This window comes from Salvelinus sp. IW2-2015, linkage group LG18 (assembly GCF_002910315.2).
Source record: "Salvelinus sp. IW2-2015 linkage group LG18, ASM291031v2, whole genome shotgun sequence".
In the NCBI taxonomy this organism is placed as follows: domain Eukaryota; kingdom Metazoa; phylum Chordata; class Actinopteri; order Salmoniformes; family Salmonidae; genus Salvelinus; species Salvelinus sp. IW2-2015.
In genome coordinates, this window is record NC_036858.1 from 33540745 (window position 1) to 33560360 (window position 19616).

The 19616-nt window shown below is 43.7% G+C and overlaps 1 protein-coding gene and 1 pseudogene across 2 annotated transcripts; both read left to right on the forward strand.

Annotated features, from left to right (window-relative positions):
- Window positions 1-260: 260 nt before the first annotated feature.
- LOC111977377 (fibroblast growth factor 8-like) lies at window positions 261-6857 on the forward strand. 2 transcript variants are annotated; one of them, XM_024006767.2, is made up of 5 exons: window positions 261-1085; window positions 1184-1220; window positions 2270-2450; window positions 4407-4513; window positions 5707-6857. In XM_024006767.2, exons 1-5 carry the CDS (start codon window positions 1054-1056, stop codon window positions 5989-5991), a joined length of 642 nt encoding a protein of 213 aa, XP_023862535.1. In that variant the 5' UTR covers window positions 261-1053; the 3' UTR covers window positions 5992-6857. The 2 variants fall into 2 exon arrangements, with proteins under 2 accessions (XP_023862535.1, XP_023862536.1); XM_024006768.2 differs by having other exon boundaries at window positions 2303-2450.
- Window positions 6858-12668: 5811 nt separating this feature from the next.
- LOC111978498 (F-box/WD repeat-containing protein 4-like) overlaps window positions 12669-19616 on the forward strand; it is a 43898-nt pseudogene continuing 36950 nt past the window's right edge.

Here is a 19616-nt window from a genome sequence, read left to right on the forward strand (position 1 = left end):
TGCGGCCATTGTACTAAAATAGATTGCAAATTTGAGTTAGAATTTTTCTCTTTCAATTTGGAATAGATTTTAATATAGGATAAATTACCAGGAACGTTCCGTTAACTCTTTTTTTATTTCATTAATTCCTTCGGTAATTCGGCGCAGAAGCGTCATTGCGCACTGGGTATGTAAGACTCCTCCTGCTTCTCCCCGCAAGTGTTGACTTTTCCTCAGGTGAATATATGTTTTAAATGCAGGGGGAGGGGGGTGGCTTTTGTTCTGCAGAAAAAGGGGGCTTGTTCCTCGCAGATCGTCCTTCCATTTTAACCAGGGGTGTGAGTGCGAACAAGGGGTTGACATTGGAGCCTGCGATGGGAGGAGAGGAGGGGAGACTGGAGAGTCGCCAGTCCTGCACTACCGATCAATGAGGCAACATCACCCGCTCTGAACGCAAGGGACGCGCACGTTATCCACCACCGAGAACCCCGATATATAAACTCTCTACAACCGGCTAAACTGGAAGATAGCTACTGAGGATTCTCTGAAGGAATTACAAAGAGATAAATATTACAGCGAATGAACTGTCATCTCCATTGGCATAGGATGACCTTGTTTGCTTTTGCATTTGTATCCTTATTATTAGAAAACCCACCAGCGCTTTTGCCAAAACTTGAACGCACCTTTTCTAAGTGCACTTAAACGTTGGTAAACTAGAGGGCCGCCTGACCAACAGACAGACACTTATCAATAATCATTCATCATTGTTATCAATTATCATTTTCAGTTTCGCATTTTACTGTCAAGGTTGACGATAATTCGTGAGCGTCCGTCTTTTCAAAACAGGCTATGGACATTTATTTGACGTGAAATGTAGCCCATTTTTTGCAACGACAAAAAATTACCGCGTCCTCCAGCCTTGGTCGTTTGGGATTTTAATGAAGTCTTTGAAGAGCGAGGATTGCAACCGAAACCAGTGTTTCACAAAGCTTATCTTTACCAAATAACCTCGTTTTTGGAACACTGCAAGCCCTGTCAGCTGCATTTATCGAAGGAACAATCAACACAATCAACATGCGACGCCTCCCATCCCAGTTGAGTTATCTGTGAGTATTTCCTGCAACTCTCAATTCTCCTTCTGTTGATTAATGTGTGATTTACGTGCCCTAATGTATAATAACTCATTTATGTATCTCTTTTTCAGGTTCCTACACTTCTTTGCATTCTGCTACTATGCTCAGGTATGTCCATATGCATGATTTGAAATATAACATTTATTTTTATGATTGATTATGATTTTAAATATCTCACGCGTTTTCAATTCATTTACAAATAATTTACAAACTGTTCAGTCTCAGTGGATTTATTCATTATTGGATAAAACTTTAAATCTCCTTGGACGACATGTCGTTATTTTAGCATCTTGAAAATTCGTAGAACATCAAATGTAAATTGTTAAAACATATGGTTTCTGTGACTGAAAGCACGGGGTAATAATAGCGAGCAGTGAGGGAGAGAGAGATGATGGATCGTCATATCGTTTGTGATATAACATATCAGCTGGGTCCCAAGGCGCAAGGGGCAGCGAGCGCGTTGCATGCCGCCCGCGTCACAGCTTGGCAGGTATCTTGCGAACATACTTCCCTCGCGCAGGATGCGTGGGCACAGAAGGGGCATCGCGTGGGGAAAGGCAAGTCTGAAAAATCTCTTGGGGTTCAAATATTGCAATATTTCAGAAGTTTCCGTCATTGTTCCTTAGCTGTCGTCCCTTGAAACAGACACGAGGGCGTATGGCTAAGTGTCAAATAGGGAAACGTTTAAGATAATCATTAATATGCCCACTTGCTCCATTTTATTGTGAGTGAAATATTAAACATGTATTATGTATAGCCTATTTGATATTTTAGACATGTTTAGTATCTATCTAACACCACGCTATATGCCTACACTCACTTTTACGCACAAGCTGTTGCACCTTGCGCCCACTTTTTAATTTCAAGGTTTTCCTACGTTAAAAATTATGCATACATAATTTAAGGAACTGTTGGCCTTTGCATTAAGATTACATCATTATGGTCTATTGCATTTTATCAAGTGATGCGTTATTAGGCCTATAGTCTATAATGGCAAGTAGGCCTAAATAGAATTGGAAACATATTTCCAAATTGGCTTCTTTTGGTTTTAGAGCAAAATTAGGATATTATTGCTTAAAACATAGACAACTGTAATTAGCTTACTTTGAAGCCATTTTTTTCAAATACTGATTGTGATGACATTTAATTTCTGACAGGTAACCAATCAGTCCTCGCCTAATTTCACGCAGCATGTAAGCGAACAGAGCAAGGTGACGGACCGTGTGAGCCGCAGGTTAATTCGGACCTACCAGCTTTACAGCCGAACCAGCGGGAAGCACGTGCAGGTTCTGCCCAACAAGAAGATCAACGCCATGGCAGACGATGGAGACGTATACGGTAAGCCCAATATAAGCCCAATATACACACTTTGTGGACCTGTTTCAAGTTCCTCACACTTTTTCTCAGTTTTATTAATTAACTAGCCAAAATGCATTAAGTTTAAAACTCTAAACTAACTTACTAAAATAAACGTAGCCCCTATGGCTATAACAGTGTTGGGCTATGTCTATAGGCATATAGGGTCTAAAGGCCCATTTTCTTTGTATTACAATCATGTGTAAGAACCAACTGGGTAAAAACTGGTTGAATCATCATTTCATCCCCAAAAATCAATGTGATGACGTTGAATCAACGTGAAAAACGTATCAATGTAAGGGCATTTCATATATTTTTCACCCAACTTTAAACATAAATCCAATGACATGGTGACATTTTTGTTGATTTCACGGTGACAACTGAACAAAATGTAGGCCTAAATACAAACTATACATTGAACTGACATCTATGCCCAGTGGGAGGTTAGTAACCTAATACTTATAAAGCGACTAAATTAATTAAACAGAAGTAGTTTTTCTCTCTTTTTTTTACGGTAAGTAACACGCCACTGTATCTATCAGGTATTGTCGAGAAGAGGCCGCGGACATCAAATTTAAATTGGATTGAATATTGTGCTGTAGGTGATTCTCCAGAGAAACTCATGTCTGGAAGAGCGATTATAAATATTTTTACCTTAACATTCTGAACATTTCCTGCATAGCTCTCTCTCTCTCTTTACTCTGACCAGCTTTATAAGAAAAATAGACTGCGCTGAATTTCCAACTAGCCCGCTTGCATTTTACGCACAGTTTCCCCTGGACAACCAGGCTACATTTATCTATTATCTTTGCATATTTTGTTGAAACTTGGAATTTCTATTTTAAAATAAAATGTTTTATTTTTTTATTGCTATTAAATGGTTTTAGAATTACATATAATTTGGCAGCAAACTGGACCTTAGGCTCTGTGTGTATCCTGCTGTAGGCCCTGTCTAATGCCCTGTCTAATGTGGTTTATTGAGTGTGTGTGTTTGTGGTTTGCACCAGGGGGTGTGGAGGTGCTCCGGTCACCTGTGCCTGTGCCACCTTTACCCCTGGTAGCAGCTTGTATGTGTGGGTCTGCAGCTGTGGCTTTCATGAGGCGTTTATTGTTTAGTCCAACCATCTGATAATAACTGTAACTCAATGACCACAGTGTGCATGAATCAAAGAGGGGTTGGAAACTCTAATAAGGCATACTCTAATAAGGCACATACAAGGGGTTAACATTTTGAAATGTCAGTAGTCCTATTTGTTGAATTTTGATCTGTTTAACAAGAATAGATGCTGAGCAGTAAAACTATCAGATGCACCATGGGTTATTTATTTCTGACAATGTTGGTCTATGAATGTGTGTGTCATCGTCATGTAGGTAGGGGGGTGGGAATAATAACGGTTTGTAAGCCGATGAAAAGTTGATTTATAATGGCTAGGTAGGCATTGTGTACCTCCGTGGAAGGCAACAACATAATAGATAAGCACATTTAACCCACACCTTATTTTACAACCATAGAAGCAGCTGTGAGACTTACAGTACACATAGACACATAGATAAACCATTGAACACACTTCTATTTATGTGTTTTCTTTCTTCTGATTCCAAGCGTGATCTATGAATGTGGTGCTTATGTGTGAAGTGAGTAGAATTATTATTATTTTTTTTTAAATAAATAAAGTTGATAGTCCTTCCAGGATGGCCTCTTCAGTTTTCAAAGAATTGAGGTACACATGTTTTTGTCATTCTGCAAGAATTTAAGCTTGCGTAAATCCTCAGGAATGGTCCCCACAGGTTTTCTGTGTGTGTGTGTGTGTCTGATGATATATAGAATTTGCTCGTATAAAAATATAAACTGAATCAACCAAACTATGTCTTCGAGCAACGTGCCATTACTAATAGTGGCAACGCCTGGTTGATAATAAAACTCCTTTGTTTCCTCAGCCAAACTCGTCGTAGAGACAGACACGTTTGGAAGTCGCGTGCGGATCAAAGGAGCAGAGACAGGACTCTACATCTGCATGAACAAGAGGGGGAAGCTGATCGGAAAGGTAGAGAGAACAGTTCCTCTGAGCACTGCAGTGAGGGTTATGATCACTTTCCATTGGCTTGGTTTTCGAGGTTCTTCGGCTGTGGTTCCGCTGTTTGATTATATTGTAGTTCTGTTTGGGGGTTCTAAGACCAGTGGATTTGTATGGCCACTCTGCAACAGTTCTTACCATCGTTCAGTGTGGCTGTGGTTCTGTTTGTTGGTTCTCTATAGCTAGGCTCCAGAACTGTCCACCTCTGGTAGGTTCTGCATGTGAGAGGGGTTAGAGTCGTTGTATGTTGTTGGAAGTCTCCTCCTCTGTGAAACGTGTTGTGTGTCCGAGGGTGTCTCTGCTCCTCTCTCGCTGTGCTGGCTAATAAACAGGGCTGCCATCTCCGCCCCCCCCCCTACAGAACCCTGCCAGGTGCACCATCTGCCCTGAGCTGCCTCTCTCTGCCATACCGGCCCAGCAACAGCCTGTGTGTGTGTGTGTGTGTTTAAATGACTGTATGTGTATATTTGTGTATGTTGCACTTGCTTGCTGGCTGCATGAATGCTAGATTTATTTTTAACAGCCCATTTTGACCATCTAGGTTGAGCTCGTTGAGCTAAGTTAGTGTTGCCGGTGTGTGACGTGTCACAGACCAGTGGAGTTTGGGCTGGAGGGGTTGTGGGAGGACGCAGGTCCTAGCTACTGCTCACAATACAAGAGCACAAACTCCATTCTCTCTCACTGTAGAAGCCAGCAGGAAAATAAAAAATCCACCCTGTCGGACCATTTCTCAAAACGTAGAGATAGATAGAATGGATGCTAGTCAACCATGTATTTGATTGTACCGAAGGGAGACTAGTCTAGTTTATCCACACATGAAGCTGATAAAGAATTTGAACTCCTGAGGTATTTCTCCTATGATGGTGTCTTAGGCTGCTGACCCGTGAGTGGTCCTTGGTGCACTGCCTGCGTCTCTGTGTTTACTGAGGGGGGAGACTCATCGCTTACTGTCATCCCCTCTCTCTGATCTGGGCCTGTAATGGCTGTAGCATATGCTTCATGTGTGTGGGGAGGGCTGCACGCATGTGTATTTGTGTGTGTGTGTGCAGGGACATACTGTTCGGGGTAGCCTTCATACGTCTGATATTTTCCATCTGTAAATCTTCATCGAAAGCTCCTTCAGAACCTCAGACTGACCTGGTGTGTGTGTTTGTCTTCCACAGAGAAATGGGCAAGGCCACGACTGCATCTTCTCAGAGATTGTCCTGGAGAATAACTACACAGCGCTGAGGAACGCACGCTACGAGGGCTGGTACATGGGTTTCACCAGACGTGGACGCCCACGGAAAGGCTCGCGAACGCGGCAGCACCAACGCGAGGTCCATTTTATGAAACGATTGCCTCTGGGATCCCATCCCACCCATCCGGCCCAGCACAAGCCCTTTGACTTCGTCCACTACCCTTTCAGCCCCAGGACTAAACGCACACGCTTCTCAGCCGAACGCTGAGGGGGGGCAGAGAGGGAGAGAAAGAGGAGGAGGGAAAAACACTGACTGAAGCTCCAATGAACTCCTCTGTCCAAAACCTCTAGAGAATTTTTTTTTGTACTGAACATTACTATACATAACATGTAGTTAAAAAAAAATAATCAGAAAGTAAAGAAAACAGAAACAAATAAGAAGTATATTTTTGTACTTGAGACTTTTAGTACTGACCTGTGTTAAGTTGTTTTTAGATGCACATAACTCATCAGACATTTGGGGTGCTGACTTTTTTCGTAGGGCGTGGACTTTTTATCATCTCTGTATTTTAGGTTGTGTTTTTACTTTTGTTTGGCGGTTCAGAGTTTTTTGGACTCACACTTGCTGCTCCAAGAGACTTGAAGGGCCCTGATCGACCGCACTGCCAGAATATGCTGCGTTCAGAGACACATACAGTACACCCACACACACACACAAAGCATAACTGCTGCGTTCAGGAGCTCAGTATTGGGTAATGTCGCGTTCAGTCTTACACACAGCCACGGCACCTCTGTTTTGAACACTGTGGTGTGCCCTTGCTACTTCTGGAATTCTATACAGACAAACACCGTTAAAGCAAATAGAGCTTTAAGTATACACAATGGAAAATGTGGCAGCTACATTGATAATCACAGGTTTCTTGCTATAGTTATAACTAAATTAGAGGTGTAAAAATGCATCGACATGTAGGAAACTCCCTTTGATTTTGTTGCCCTTTTGTTTGTCTGTTTTTATACATATATAAATCTATTTTTATTTGAGGATGTGTGCAAATAATTTTAATGATGGGATATTTATTTAAAATGTGTAATAAATGTACATTAGAATACTGATATTAAACTCTTGTTTGTTAAGTGGTTGTTGTACACTCATTGAACCGCCTTGGGAAGTGGAAGTGTCATTAAGCACACACTGGAGATGGCTTAAGTCACTCCACGCGCACATGCACAGGTCACTTGGATCACATAAGCATTCTGATGATACATAACACAGAAGGTCATCCCTTCCCAGCCTTCAAACCCTTTATGCATACATCTAAAAACCCTTGAACTCTGTTATTAATAGAGATGTCTTTCTATTTGTCGTTTCTCTGAGTTGATCTTAGAAATGTCAACTTTAAAGTGGGAAATGTTTTTGTCCTCTAACCTTGCACTCAAAAAATATATATCTGTAAAGTTTGATAGAGAGTTAGGTATAGATTTCCTCCTGCTCTGCCGTTTGGAATGCAACTCTTAGCCCCCTAGAAGGCCAAGCAGCAGTCTATAGCAAGCAGTGTAAGACTACAGCAGGTCACTGATGTTGGAGCCCTTTAGCATATAGAAAAGTGTGTTGGTCTTCTTCTGCTTGGTCCTCCAGAGATGATATCAATCTGTTTGTTTAAGGCTTTGGTTTCTCCAGGTTCAGTAACTGTCTCAGAGATGATAGCAATGTGTTTGTTTAAGGCTTTGGTTTCTCCAGGTTCAGTAACTGTCTGTTTCGCTTTGTGTGCAGACGGCTGTTTTTCTTTCATCTCACTCCTTTAACACCTCAGGGCTTAATCTGATTGGACAGCCCCGTTGTGTGTGTTTATAATCTGATTGGACAGCCCCGGTGTGTGTGTGTTTGTTTGTGGACAGTGTCCTCATGGGTGGAGAGCTGTGCTGAGTGAGGGAGGTTGGGTTCTGACAACTCCTTGGCCACAGTGTCTCCAGGGATTAATTTCTTTCCAAGATGTCTTCTGAACCCTTCTGCTTCTCTTGCTCCCCCATATCAGACTAAGCAGAACTATCTTGCTCCAGAAGGGTCTCTTGATGCAGCTCTGCATGGCAGAACAAGACCTGGTGATGCATCTCTGTAAAACCCCACACATATCAGAATGAGGGGCAGCCAAGCGCAGCAGGCAGCTATTCAGTCTCTTGATATGGCCATTGTGTGTTACAGGGACCACCTGCCGAGGGTGTAGAATCTTCGAAAAATGAACAGAAAATGACGTCCGATATTCTGGTTAGAGGCATTCGGTTGCACTCGGCCGTCCATCGTTCTGGTGTGTGTTCTACTTAAGGCATAGTAAGGCCTTCTGCCCTCTGTATGGCAGAGCAAAGTCTAATTATGGAACTCAGTGAAGAGCAGCATGGCAGGCTTCACTGGCAACTTATACTTCAAGGAGTCTGTTCATTGTAGATTTGAATTGGTAATGTCCCTTATTTGAAAGTCCAGAGCATTTATGTCTAAGATTTACTGTACAGTATATCATTCTGTACATACAACTATATTTCGATGTTGACTGAATTCTGTTGTCTTGGGGAGAATCATTATCCCAAATGCCTTTTTTATTCTATGGTCATGATTTTAACCCCCCCCCCCCTTTCTTACTCCTTACTATGTCTTACCGTATCTATTAACGTATCTAACCTCACATCTTAATTGTTAAGTCAGTGCTTAGGAGTTGAAATGCTCTTCCATACTTGAAGACTGAATTAAAAGGTCTATTCACAAAACTTGACATTAATCTGATTGAGTCCTTCCATGATGGATTAACAGGGTTTCTGTCCCCCTGGGCTCTCTGTAGTGACTCCCTAGTCTGCCCACTCCGTTACAGCTCTGTGTTGGTCCTATGACTCGAAAGCCCCAATGGACACTGGGGAAGGAGCAAGTTGTGGGAAAAGTCGCACCTTCTGTGTAGCCTGTGATGCCTTGCAAATGCAGAGCAATTCTGCTGCAGAAACAGGGGGTAAAATTGCTTTCTTTCGTTTTTTATTGAGCCACAACCATCGTCCTTAACCCCAGATAAACAAGAACTACCCTCTTCATTTGCTTAGGGAGCAATTTAGCCCCCCCCCCCCCGCTGAGACAGTAGAATAGCAGGGGTGAGCAGGGAGCACGACCCTGCCTCCCTAAGCAGAACTGATGCAAACTGCCCTGATCAAAAAAAACTCATAACATCAAAATATATCTTAATTTAAAAAAAGTAAAATACTATCCTGGACAAACTGCCTTAGTTAAACTGACTTTTGTGTGAGATCAAATACCACAAACTTTCCTTTATTATCTTCCTGATCAGGAGACTCATACTGAGGTCTCAGGTGTGTTTACCATCTACTTTTCTCAATATAGAGAATATAACAAAAAACAACAGGAAAACCACAATAAGCAGCAATCAATGACCAAGTGGGTTTGAGGTTTCTGTGTGTTTGACACTGTCCAGAAATAGTGCAGTTAACTCCCACTTTCTTCATTTCATTCTTAGAGCCTAGAATACTAGTTGTATTGATTTTCCTCCCAAGTGACAGAGATCCCCTTAACTCCATGTCCTTATTCTTCCTTCAATGTTAGGGAAGAGCCAGCAGCCAAACCAAGCTGGATAATTGAAACGCAAACACTGATCAAAGTGGAGCTCCAACTCATACGTTTCATTGTTTATACGGGCCTTACGGGAGACCTGTTGACTTTTCCAATTGGAGCTGTAAACTTTTGTTTGTCCATGCATTTCCAAGACTGATTGTCAGAATGATCTGAACAATTACCAGTTAAATGTGTTTGCCTGCTCAGGGAGAGTCCCCCCTCTCTGCCTTAAAAAGATCAAAAGGGAATACCCCCCCCGCGTACCCCTCTGCTCCCCAGCTCTCTCCTCCCAACCTCTTCATTTCCTTTTAGCCATGTCAGTTCAGCTGGAAACCCGACCATAAATGATTTTTTTAGACGTCCCAGTGTTTGGGACATGGCCTTTCAGTGTGTGCAGCTTTCAACAGAGGACACGTCTCTAAGAAACAATCTGCATATTTCAATGATGTGCCGTTATGCACAGCTGATCAAAGACTTTTGGGGCTGCCTGTTGTAACTGAAGGCTAGAGCACCCTCATGCTGTGAATGTGCACAAATTGATGCTAGTGACACTAAACTGTTAAGCTTTACGACAGTTGAATGTTCGATATTAGTAGTAATTTCACCACTGTACAACTTTTGGTACTTTATTGCTTTTGGTGAATAACCTTAAATTCAAGACATAGATTCCTTAGAACAGCAGGTGAAAAGGAGCAATATTTTGCATGCAAATAGATTTAACATATGTGGTTCTCACATGATTTACAATGCATACAAACTTGTCCAAAGAAAATAAAACACTTTGAAACATTTTTGAAACCATTGTCCTTGCATTATATGAAGGCCCTTTCCACAGTACTCTTTTTCACAGTATTCTAGTATTTCACAGTTGGCATCATCCCAAGAACCGCAGGTGCTTTCTGTTTAGAAACTGTATTCGTCAGATACATACAGAGTCAATGATATTGTTTTTAAAAATCACAATGTTTTCTAAATCATAATGTTGATGTAGGATGTGGTCCCTATGGTCCTATAATGGTTTGACCTGGTCGCCATCCAGTTGTTGCAAGGAACTTGGTCTCAGTTACGTCACCTCTCTATGAGAAACACAGTCACAACGCGGAATGAGATAAGGTTACGCTGCCACTTTGGTCTAACTAGAAACCGCCACCTAGAAGCTGCATTTCTGCCAATCACACACCATGACCTCTGATCAAACAGCCTATCACATACCATAACCCTTGATCAAATGGGCCCATTGTGGCTGTAATAGAAAAACATGTCAGACAATGACAGCTTTAAATACTGACAAGATGGGGGTCCGCCAGCAATGACAAGAAGCTCGCTATACAAAAAACCCCACAACAAAAACATCAGAGAGACTGGGTCAGTCAATATGCCTCAGCCCCTCAGAAGGACTGAGGGGCATTCCACAAGCATGTCTGCTGCCGGGGAACTCATGCCCATGCCAGAATAGCCAATAGAAAACAGTAAAGACAAGGAGAAACAGCCAAAGAGGCTCAGAGTTAGTAAATAAAGCTGCAGAATAAAACCAACAATTACAGCAGTTGTTGAAATTAGCTATAGAGCACTGTGGAATGTGTGTGTAGGTTTTCAACACCTCAAAATGCCACAGTATAGCAAATACATGTCACTGTTGCTTATACTGTTGCAAATACAAGCAATATAGTAATTGGAGAGTGAGACATTTAATTTCATATACCCTAGCCTTTGCCATGTCCCCAACAGCCATTTGTTCCGGTTTTCAGAGGAATTGGAAAGAGCCTTTGACAGGACTTCCTTTGGACGTTAACAAGGCAACACTCCATCCTTAACTCCTCATTAACATTTACTGGATTGGTTGAACATGCAGAACAGAACTTCCCCCGACAGTTTTTTTCCCCTTCTCGTCAAAACCAGTACGTAGGTGATCTAGTTTCATGCGTTTCTTTCACGCCTGCTACGTTATACATGTTCCCTGACAGAGCAACAGGTTATAGGTGTATGGCGTCATTACGTTGCACGACGTCACCGCGTGATCTGCTGTTACTGTTTTGGAATGGCTTCTTGTGTCTTCTCTATTCACGCGCTCTGAAAACATGGAATACTGTTTACCGCTATTATTATTATTTTTTTTTTTACTACCACAGAAGAGGCAATACACCTCCTAGAGAAATATACAGGGCAACACTTAAACGGAAAAGAGAAACCTTCTTCAATAAGAACTTAAAATGTTCTTATTCCAGTTACCAGATGATGTGCTCTACCACATCATGTCATATTTGGAATACAAGTCTTTGAGTCGCCTTTCTCAAGTTTGCAAAACTATTTACCATTTTGCTAATCGGGACGCAGTATGGAGGAAGATAGAGAAAGAGTTCATAAACACTGGAATGTCATGACAAGAAGCAGATGTGTAAGAAATACATTTGTTATTCGTACAGTAGGCTACAGTGGTCGTTTCATGATAAGTAAGCATCATGACTTCCCAAGTGTTGTTTACACATTTTCCCGGCTTGCTACAGTCAGTTGTCAGTCACACCGCTGTCCTTGATGCAAACTTATGCAACACTGTAGCATGTAGTGCATGGGCTACAATGCTTCAGTATGGTGCCCCAGGAATACGTTTCTGTTTCTTTGTAAAAATGAATGCAGATAGCCTCGTGGTTACATGCTATAGATATAACTAACAGCGTTTATAAATCAGTTATAGCTGCATAATAACACATTCCTTATTGCGCACAGTCATGCTGCTACATAATGCTGAGAATAAAATACTCGGTCAATGATTGTAGTCACGTTGACATGACGACACTGTATTTCATGATACATGCATTGTAAGAAATAGCCTATTTCTTCCCACTTGCTGCTGTGGAGTCTAACTGACTGGTCTAGAGAACCTAACATTGTGAATTGGACCTGAGCCATTCTGGCATCACTGCCTCTTCCCCCAGCACAGCTCCATGTGCCACAGTGACAGCCACTCTAATCAAACCATGGGTCTCCTTTGAGATGCAGCCTAACGCCAGTGTAAATGAACTTGGCATTCCTGCTGAGAGCTACAGGATACCACATCCCTCAGCTCTGTGAGAGGAGCAGGCTGTTTCCTCCAGCCCGTATCCACCCCCTCTGGCACAGCCTCATGAACACATGTGAATACATATGCTACTATTCTGGACTGGGTTTTCCCAAAAACGTTGTAGCACTAAGATAATCTTCCGTCCATTTAGTTTAAATGGAATTAAGATGATCTTATTGCTACGATGCGTTTGGGAACCCAGACCTGGATGATATTGTTGAGTTGAAGTCCGACCAGTCTGATATCTTTCTAGCTGCCTTTATCCCCTCTAGATCCTAATTGCAACATGCGTATGAACAATATGGTTCTGTTTGAGGTGTCCCACTATGCCATGTGATATTCATATCATGCAATGCTGTAATTCAATGCCTTTTGGGGAATTGTTTGTGAGCGTCGTCTGTTCGGAGGTTATATTTATTTTTTATTCTTCGGGGGTTATAATTGTGTTATCACATCACTGTCCGTGTCACAGGTATCTCCACATCCCGCTGAAGGACAGAGTGAAGGTATCTCAGAACTGGAACCATGGGTTCTGCAGAAAGGAAGTCATGATCAAATGGAGGATTAAGTGAGTGTGTTTGTGAGTTTTGGCCTCATGGTGACATAGTGTAGATTCAGAAGTTATCCTCATCCATCTCATCTCTAGCCCAACTGAACACACGGCAGGGATTGGCAGGTGAAGGGTTAGGGAGAAATAATTGACAATGAGTTCCTGTCGAGTTATTGTTAGTTTGTTTTCATAAAGCTGTATACAAGTAAATGGTATTAGATATTTAGGTGTTAATGTCTTTGGAAAATGGTTGCTGAATAGCTTATAGTTCTCGATGTTGGGACTGAGAAGCTCATTAGGAGTACTGCTATGCCCTATCCAGAGAGTCAATGGTTGGCTTACTGTCCATCCTTAGATAACTTTAAAAAGTGTTCCCTTCTGGTTGTGCAATTGACAAGGTTTCAACTAAAGGGAGGATCATTATCTCCTTTTAGTCACCGTGTCACCTCAATCCGTGAAGTCTGAAGCGAGGTGTAGAAAAACAAATGTTTCGATTGTGTGTTCCCACCACAGCTTGTTGCCATGGATACAGCCTCGATGGGGATGTGCTGTGTCTGTCTCAGGCTGCAGACATCGTAGTGTACACCTCGTTAGTGGAGGAAGGTAACGAGCAGTAATCACCTTGACCCAAACCCCTGGAAGGAATATTATCAGTGATTGATGTTCAGTCCAGCATTTTGCTTCAGTACTCATATGCCATTCCTGCTGTGAACATATTTAGACTAACGAAAATAGAAGCATCATCACTACTGCAGACCCACGGCCATAGAAGCACACTCACGTCTGTTATGATGAACCATTATCTGTCTCTTTCAGTGATGGTAAGATCCTGGCGCACCACAGGAGGAATGGGTTCTCTGTAGAGTACTCCGGTCACAAGCAGAAGGTGAACTGACTGGGCTGCATAGGAGGACTGATGGTCTGCGGCTCCAGAGACAGAACAGCCCGGGTAAGACACGCTAGTATGCTAGCACATAATGTGTCAGTTTCTTTAAAATGCGACTGGCTGACAGAGCTCTACTGGAGTGTCCCATTGGGTGGCAACCCAAGAGTGTGTGTCAAATGCAAGCTGGGCGAATAAATTGCGTGTTCCACCCTGTGGCATATTAGCAAATTAACTGTCAACCACAGACAACTATGGTTTTATCGCATTTACAATGGTTTTAATGTGTGTATTTTCCTAATGTTTTCTTTTAGATTTGGATTTTGTCTTCCAACTGCCCCGGAGGCACTATCCCCATGAATGACAAGGTGTGGTCTGTGGCTATTAGTTCCACACAGAGGTACGTACATGCCTAGAATGTTCCAAAATAGTCGGACAGCTACACTAACATCATATATGAGAGTCCTGCCCCCTCAGGACAACCCCCATGGTCCAGTACAACACCCTGGCTTCGGTAATGCCATTGTTATGTGAACAATTGTCAGCCACCAATTTGGGTTTAGGTGATGGTCGGGGTTGGGGCTAGATGAACCCTAGCAGTGGGTTCATTGTCCTCTTTTACTGCATAGGACGATATTTATTTCCCTCAGGTGGTCTGGGGAACAGTGAAAGAGGGATCGAGAGAGGTGAAAAAACAGGATATCAAGGCAAAGCGGGGTTGCCTTCATAGGCGCCCTTTGATTGCTCAGCCAGTGACACACCCACACACTTAATGTTGCTCACCACACACACACAACACACACACACACACCACACACACACCACACACACCACACACACACACACACACACACACACACACACACACACACACACACACACACACACACACACACACACACACACCACAACACGCACAGAAACAGACACCCTAATGACACACAGACGCACAAGGTTGTAACAGTATCCCTGCTTCACCACTTGCCCCAGACCGGCAGGCAGCTGATCCGTCAAACTGGCCTTAAAGCCGCAGCAGAGTGGAAACACCATGAGTCACGATCACAGGGGGCAGCTCCCCTCGGCTAACAGGCCCTGGGTCAACTCTGTTCAATTTAGGCGATCAGAGACACCCATCATCTTCTGGGTGGATTGTTCAGATTCATGTATTCCATTTCCATTCATTGACTGGAATAGAAATGGGGTAGACCTGGAAGACTGTGATACTGTAGTGAGACTGTCTGTGTCTGCTCATTGACCCCTGTCCCCTCAGCCATACATTCATTCAGTATAGAAACTCAACTTCACAAACACACTTTTATTTTAGAAACACACAGACAGGGTCACGGACAATATGAACTCACTCGCTCTCTCTGTCATACACACTCCTTCAGTATATATTACTTTCACACTGACACACACTCACGCTGAGCCCCGGTGGCCTTGTCTGCTCAGCCAGGACGTCAGCTCTGCGAGTACGGGGCGATTATCCACTTCATTAATTCTCCAATTTGCTGGTCGAAATAGCAGCCGTGCCTCAGCCTGCTGCCCCCTGATAATGGATCTGCTCCTTCCACACACTGGCCAATGACCTGGTTAATTAAAAGGCCCCTTGGAATCAAGGTGTCAACTCACTGATAAACCTATAAACTCACCTACCCCTTCAAACTGATCACTCCTGGAGCTAGGGGGATACAAGGAGAGAGATGTCATAGCCAGAGTCAGTGATGTGATGGTACCGCCAATACATTTTAAATGATTGCATGACACAAGTCTTGTCAATAAGGAAATGGCTCAAAATAAATCTGATAACCAACTCTTTATTGTACAGCTCTCCAATCTTCCAACTGTGTGGCATGACACGGTTTAACCATGGAATTTAAAGTTTGTTTAATCTTGTTTTAAAGGACAGTCGAAAGCGACGAGGTGGTTGCGCCATGTTTTTGATTTGATGTTGTAGGGAAAGGGAGAGAGAGGGAGCCCCTTGTGTTGTAAATGTAATTGTCCCTGCTCCCGAGTGACGCAGCGGTCTAAGGCACTGCATCTCAGTGCTAGAGACGTCACTACAGACCCTGGTTTGATTCCAGGCTGTATCACAACCGGCCGTGATTGGGAGTCCCATAGAGCGGCGCACAATTGGCCCAACATCGTCTGGGTTAGGGTTGGCCGGGGTAGGCCGTCATTGTAAATAACAATTTGTTCTTAACTGACTTGCCTAGTTAAGTAAAGGTTAAATAAATAAATAAAATTAAGGAATCTAAAGAGTAGAGAGCGAGGGGGCAGCAGGAGACAGGGGGTTGCCATACTATTGCTAACGTGGCTATGCCTTGCTGTAGCGATGCTACCGTACTGTAGCTTCACTACTACTCTAGAGCTGCTTTCCCACACAGTATCTGTTATGCTGTCATGCTATTGAGTGTATGCTAACCAACAATGGTCATATCCACTTCTGTGGTCAATAGTACCACTACTATACTGCTATTACCCAATGGTCATCCCTCCGCTCCGCTACACTGCCACTGCTCTTTTTATATTGACCCTAGTGTTCAGGCTGGGGGCTTTGAAATGTTTCCCTCTCCCTCTCTTCATCCTCCCTGCTCCCCCTTTCTCTGTGTAATCTTCCTCTCTCGGGTGTCCCTCGTTTTCCATCTCCCTCTCTCTCGTTTTACAGTGAATATCACCTCAAGGTCTGTTAGAGGATTACAGAGAGGTGTATTGTGGCCGCAGTGAAATGCCAAGGCTGATGCGGCTCCGTGTTGTCCCTGCCTGCGCTGGACGAGATTGATCCCAGCAGTAAATCTGGCCCTGGCCTTTTCTCTCAGATTGCTTTTCTCAATCAAGTGTATCTTTCCACACCACGCTGTGGGATACTGTATGTGTCCAGAGGCCCACCTCATATGGCACATGGTTACTGGAATAGGCCTGGGCTCTGTTGGGTCCATGTCCAAGAGGTTTTCTGTCATCGATCAGCAATTGAGTAAAAGGGGTCGAATCGGGTCTTGGACTTGACTCTGACATGGTCAGGGACAGACCTACTCCCCAACCCCGTACCAAGACTACACATTAGATATGAGGACTTGCTGTATTAGTTACAGAGGATGAGGGTGAAAATGGGTTCAGTTACTGGTCTTCTCGCTCTCTGTCTCTGTCTTTCTCTTTTCCTCTCTCTTTCCCTTTCTCACCCTCTCTTTCCACTCTTGGTGATGTGCTTTTGAATTATAAAGAAGCGGGCAGGTGGTTAATAGTTGACTGAGGTGTTTCCTGACAGGCTTGGGCCAACAAGAACGAACAGGTTGAGTCTTGGGTGCTGGAGCTGCCGAGGCAGGTCACTATTCAACGGGAGAGAGCATGGTGTCACAGCTGATTGGATTTCCTACCATATGTTGTTGCATTGAGTTATGGTGCTGTTTACTGCTGCTGTATTGCTCTGTAGGAAGAGTAAGGAAATGGTCTAGGACCAATGTAATGAAAGCTAGGTTTATCCCATCTCGGGAATTCTTGCCATTGTCACCTTGGCTTTTTCATTGTGGGTTTAAGTCTGACACTTTGTCACAAATATAGGCTTATTTCAAAAACTTCAGCCATACAAATACAATTTGATAAATTGATTGATTGGAACTCTGGTGTGTATCAGTTAATCAGATAACTGTGTGTCCACGAGAGAGTCACCACAAAAGCTGTCACTCACACACCCAGAGAATCACCTGTGTGCATGTGTTACAGGGTGAGCAGCAAGGGATTGCCAATAACAGACTACTCCAAAGAACCAATTAGGGTTTGACGCTCAGTGTCAAAGAGCCAATGAGATCAATCCATTTCTCAGCGCCAAAATGCAGGCACACAATGTATGTCGGGAAGACTAGGGGGTGGGGGAGGGAGGGGGGTTTACACTGACCACTCGTAAAGGAGAGGGGGCTGGAAGCCACTGGAGGGAGAAGCTACCCTGAGGAGAGGTGAGAAAGGGGCGCTTTTTCGGGGTTTGTTTTGTCTAGAATTCCTCAAGCACAACTACAAAGATGTTGCAGGGGCAATGCCTTTGAAAGTTTCCAAAGAAAATGATTGTTGGATAAACCGCCCCGATTCGCCACTTTCTCACCACGGAGGGAGGCTGACCTCTGACCTCTAGTATCAAAGTACAGGGAGACGCCCCCTCCAGCCCCCCCACTCCAATTTCACCCCCACTGCTCTGCCCCACTCAACCGCAAGAAAAAGCCTGAAATTCATGTCTTTCTCTTTCGTCTCTCTCAGGCTGGGCCTGTGGCTCAGGAGTCAAGAATTCAATTAGTTAAAAAAAGAGAAGAAAAGAGAGAGGCTGCAACAATGCAGCGATAAGGGGCAGAATGTGCGTTCCCACACGCTAAATACAGGGCGCTTTCTCTAGGGCCCACAGAGCCGGAGGACCCGCACTGCAGGAGGCGAGAATAATCACAGCTCCTCTGAACCACTCATTACACACACACACACACACACACACACACACACACACACACACACACACACACACACACACACACACACACACACATACACATTTACGTACATAACTCACATCTCACATACACACCTGACAGCCACAGACATATGGTACCTCAAATTTACACACTCCTAAGCTACTTCAAACACACACCCATGCGCACAATTCATACGTACCTCACAAACACACATCTCACAGGCCTCTCATTACACAACACCTCATACAGGTGTTCCTCGCGTTCACTTGCTCTACCTGAGAGACAAGGTCTGCTGTTCAATGTACAGAATGGAAACAACACTACTTGTGGTCTCCATCATAGCATACATTGGGTCAATGATACAACCGCCCAGTGAACATGAAATTAGTGTATTTGGCTATTTCAGCCATACCCGCTGCTGACAGGTGTATAAAATCGAGTACACAGCCATGCAATCTCCATAGACATACATTGGCACTAGAATGGCCTTACTGAAGAGCTCAGTGGCTTTCATTGTGGCACCGTCATAGGATGCCACCTTTCCAAAAAGTCAGTTTGTCAAATTTCTGCCCTGATAGAGCTTCCCAGGTCAAGTGCTGTTATTGTGAAGTTGAAACGTCTAGGAGCAACAATAGTTCAGCCACGAAGTGGTAGGCCAAACAAGCTCACAGAACAGGACCGCCGAGGGCTGAAGCGTGTAAAAACTGTCTGTCCTCGGTTGCAACCCTCCCTACTGAGTTCCAAACTGCCTCGGGAAGCAAAGTCAGCACAATAACTGTTCTTCGGGAGCATCATGAAATTGGACACTGGAGCAGTGGAAACGCGTTCTCTGGAGTGATGAATCACGCTTCACCATCTGGCAGTCTAACGGACAACTCTGGGTTTGGCTGATGCCAGAAGAACGCTACCTGTCCTAATGCATAGTGCCAACTGTAAAGTTTGGTGGAGGAGGAATAATGGTCTGGGGCTGTTTTTCATGGTTCGGGCTAGGCCCCTTAGTTCCAGTGAAGGGAAATCTTAATGCTACAGCATACAGTCACATTCTAGATGGTTCTGTGCTTCCAACTTGGTGGCAACAGTTTTAGGGAAGGACCTTTCCTGTTTCAGCATGATAATGCCCCGTGCACAGAAATGGTTTGTCAGAGCAAAAACCAAGCCTTGAGGTCAAAGGAATTGTCCGTAGAGCTCCGAGACAGGATTGTGTCGAGGCACAGATCTGGGGAAGGGTACCAAAACATTTCTGCAGCATTGAAGGTCCCCAAGAACACATTGGCCTCCATCATTCTTAAATGGTTTGGAACCACCAAGACTCTTCCTAGAGCTGGCCACCTGGCCGAATGAGCAATCGGGGGG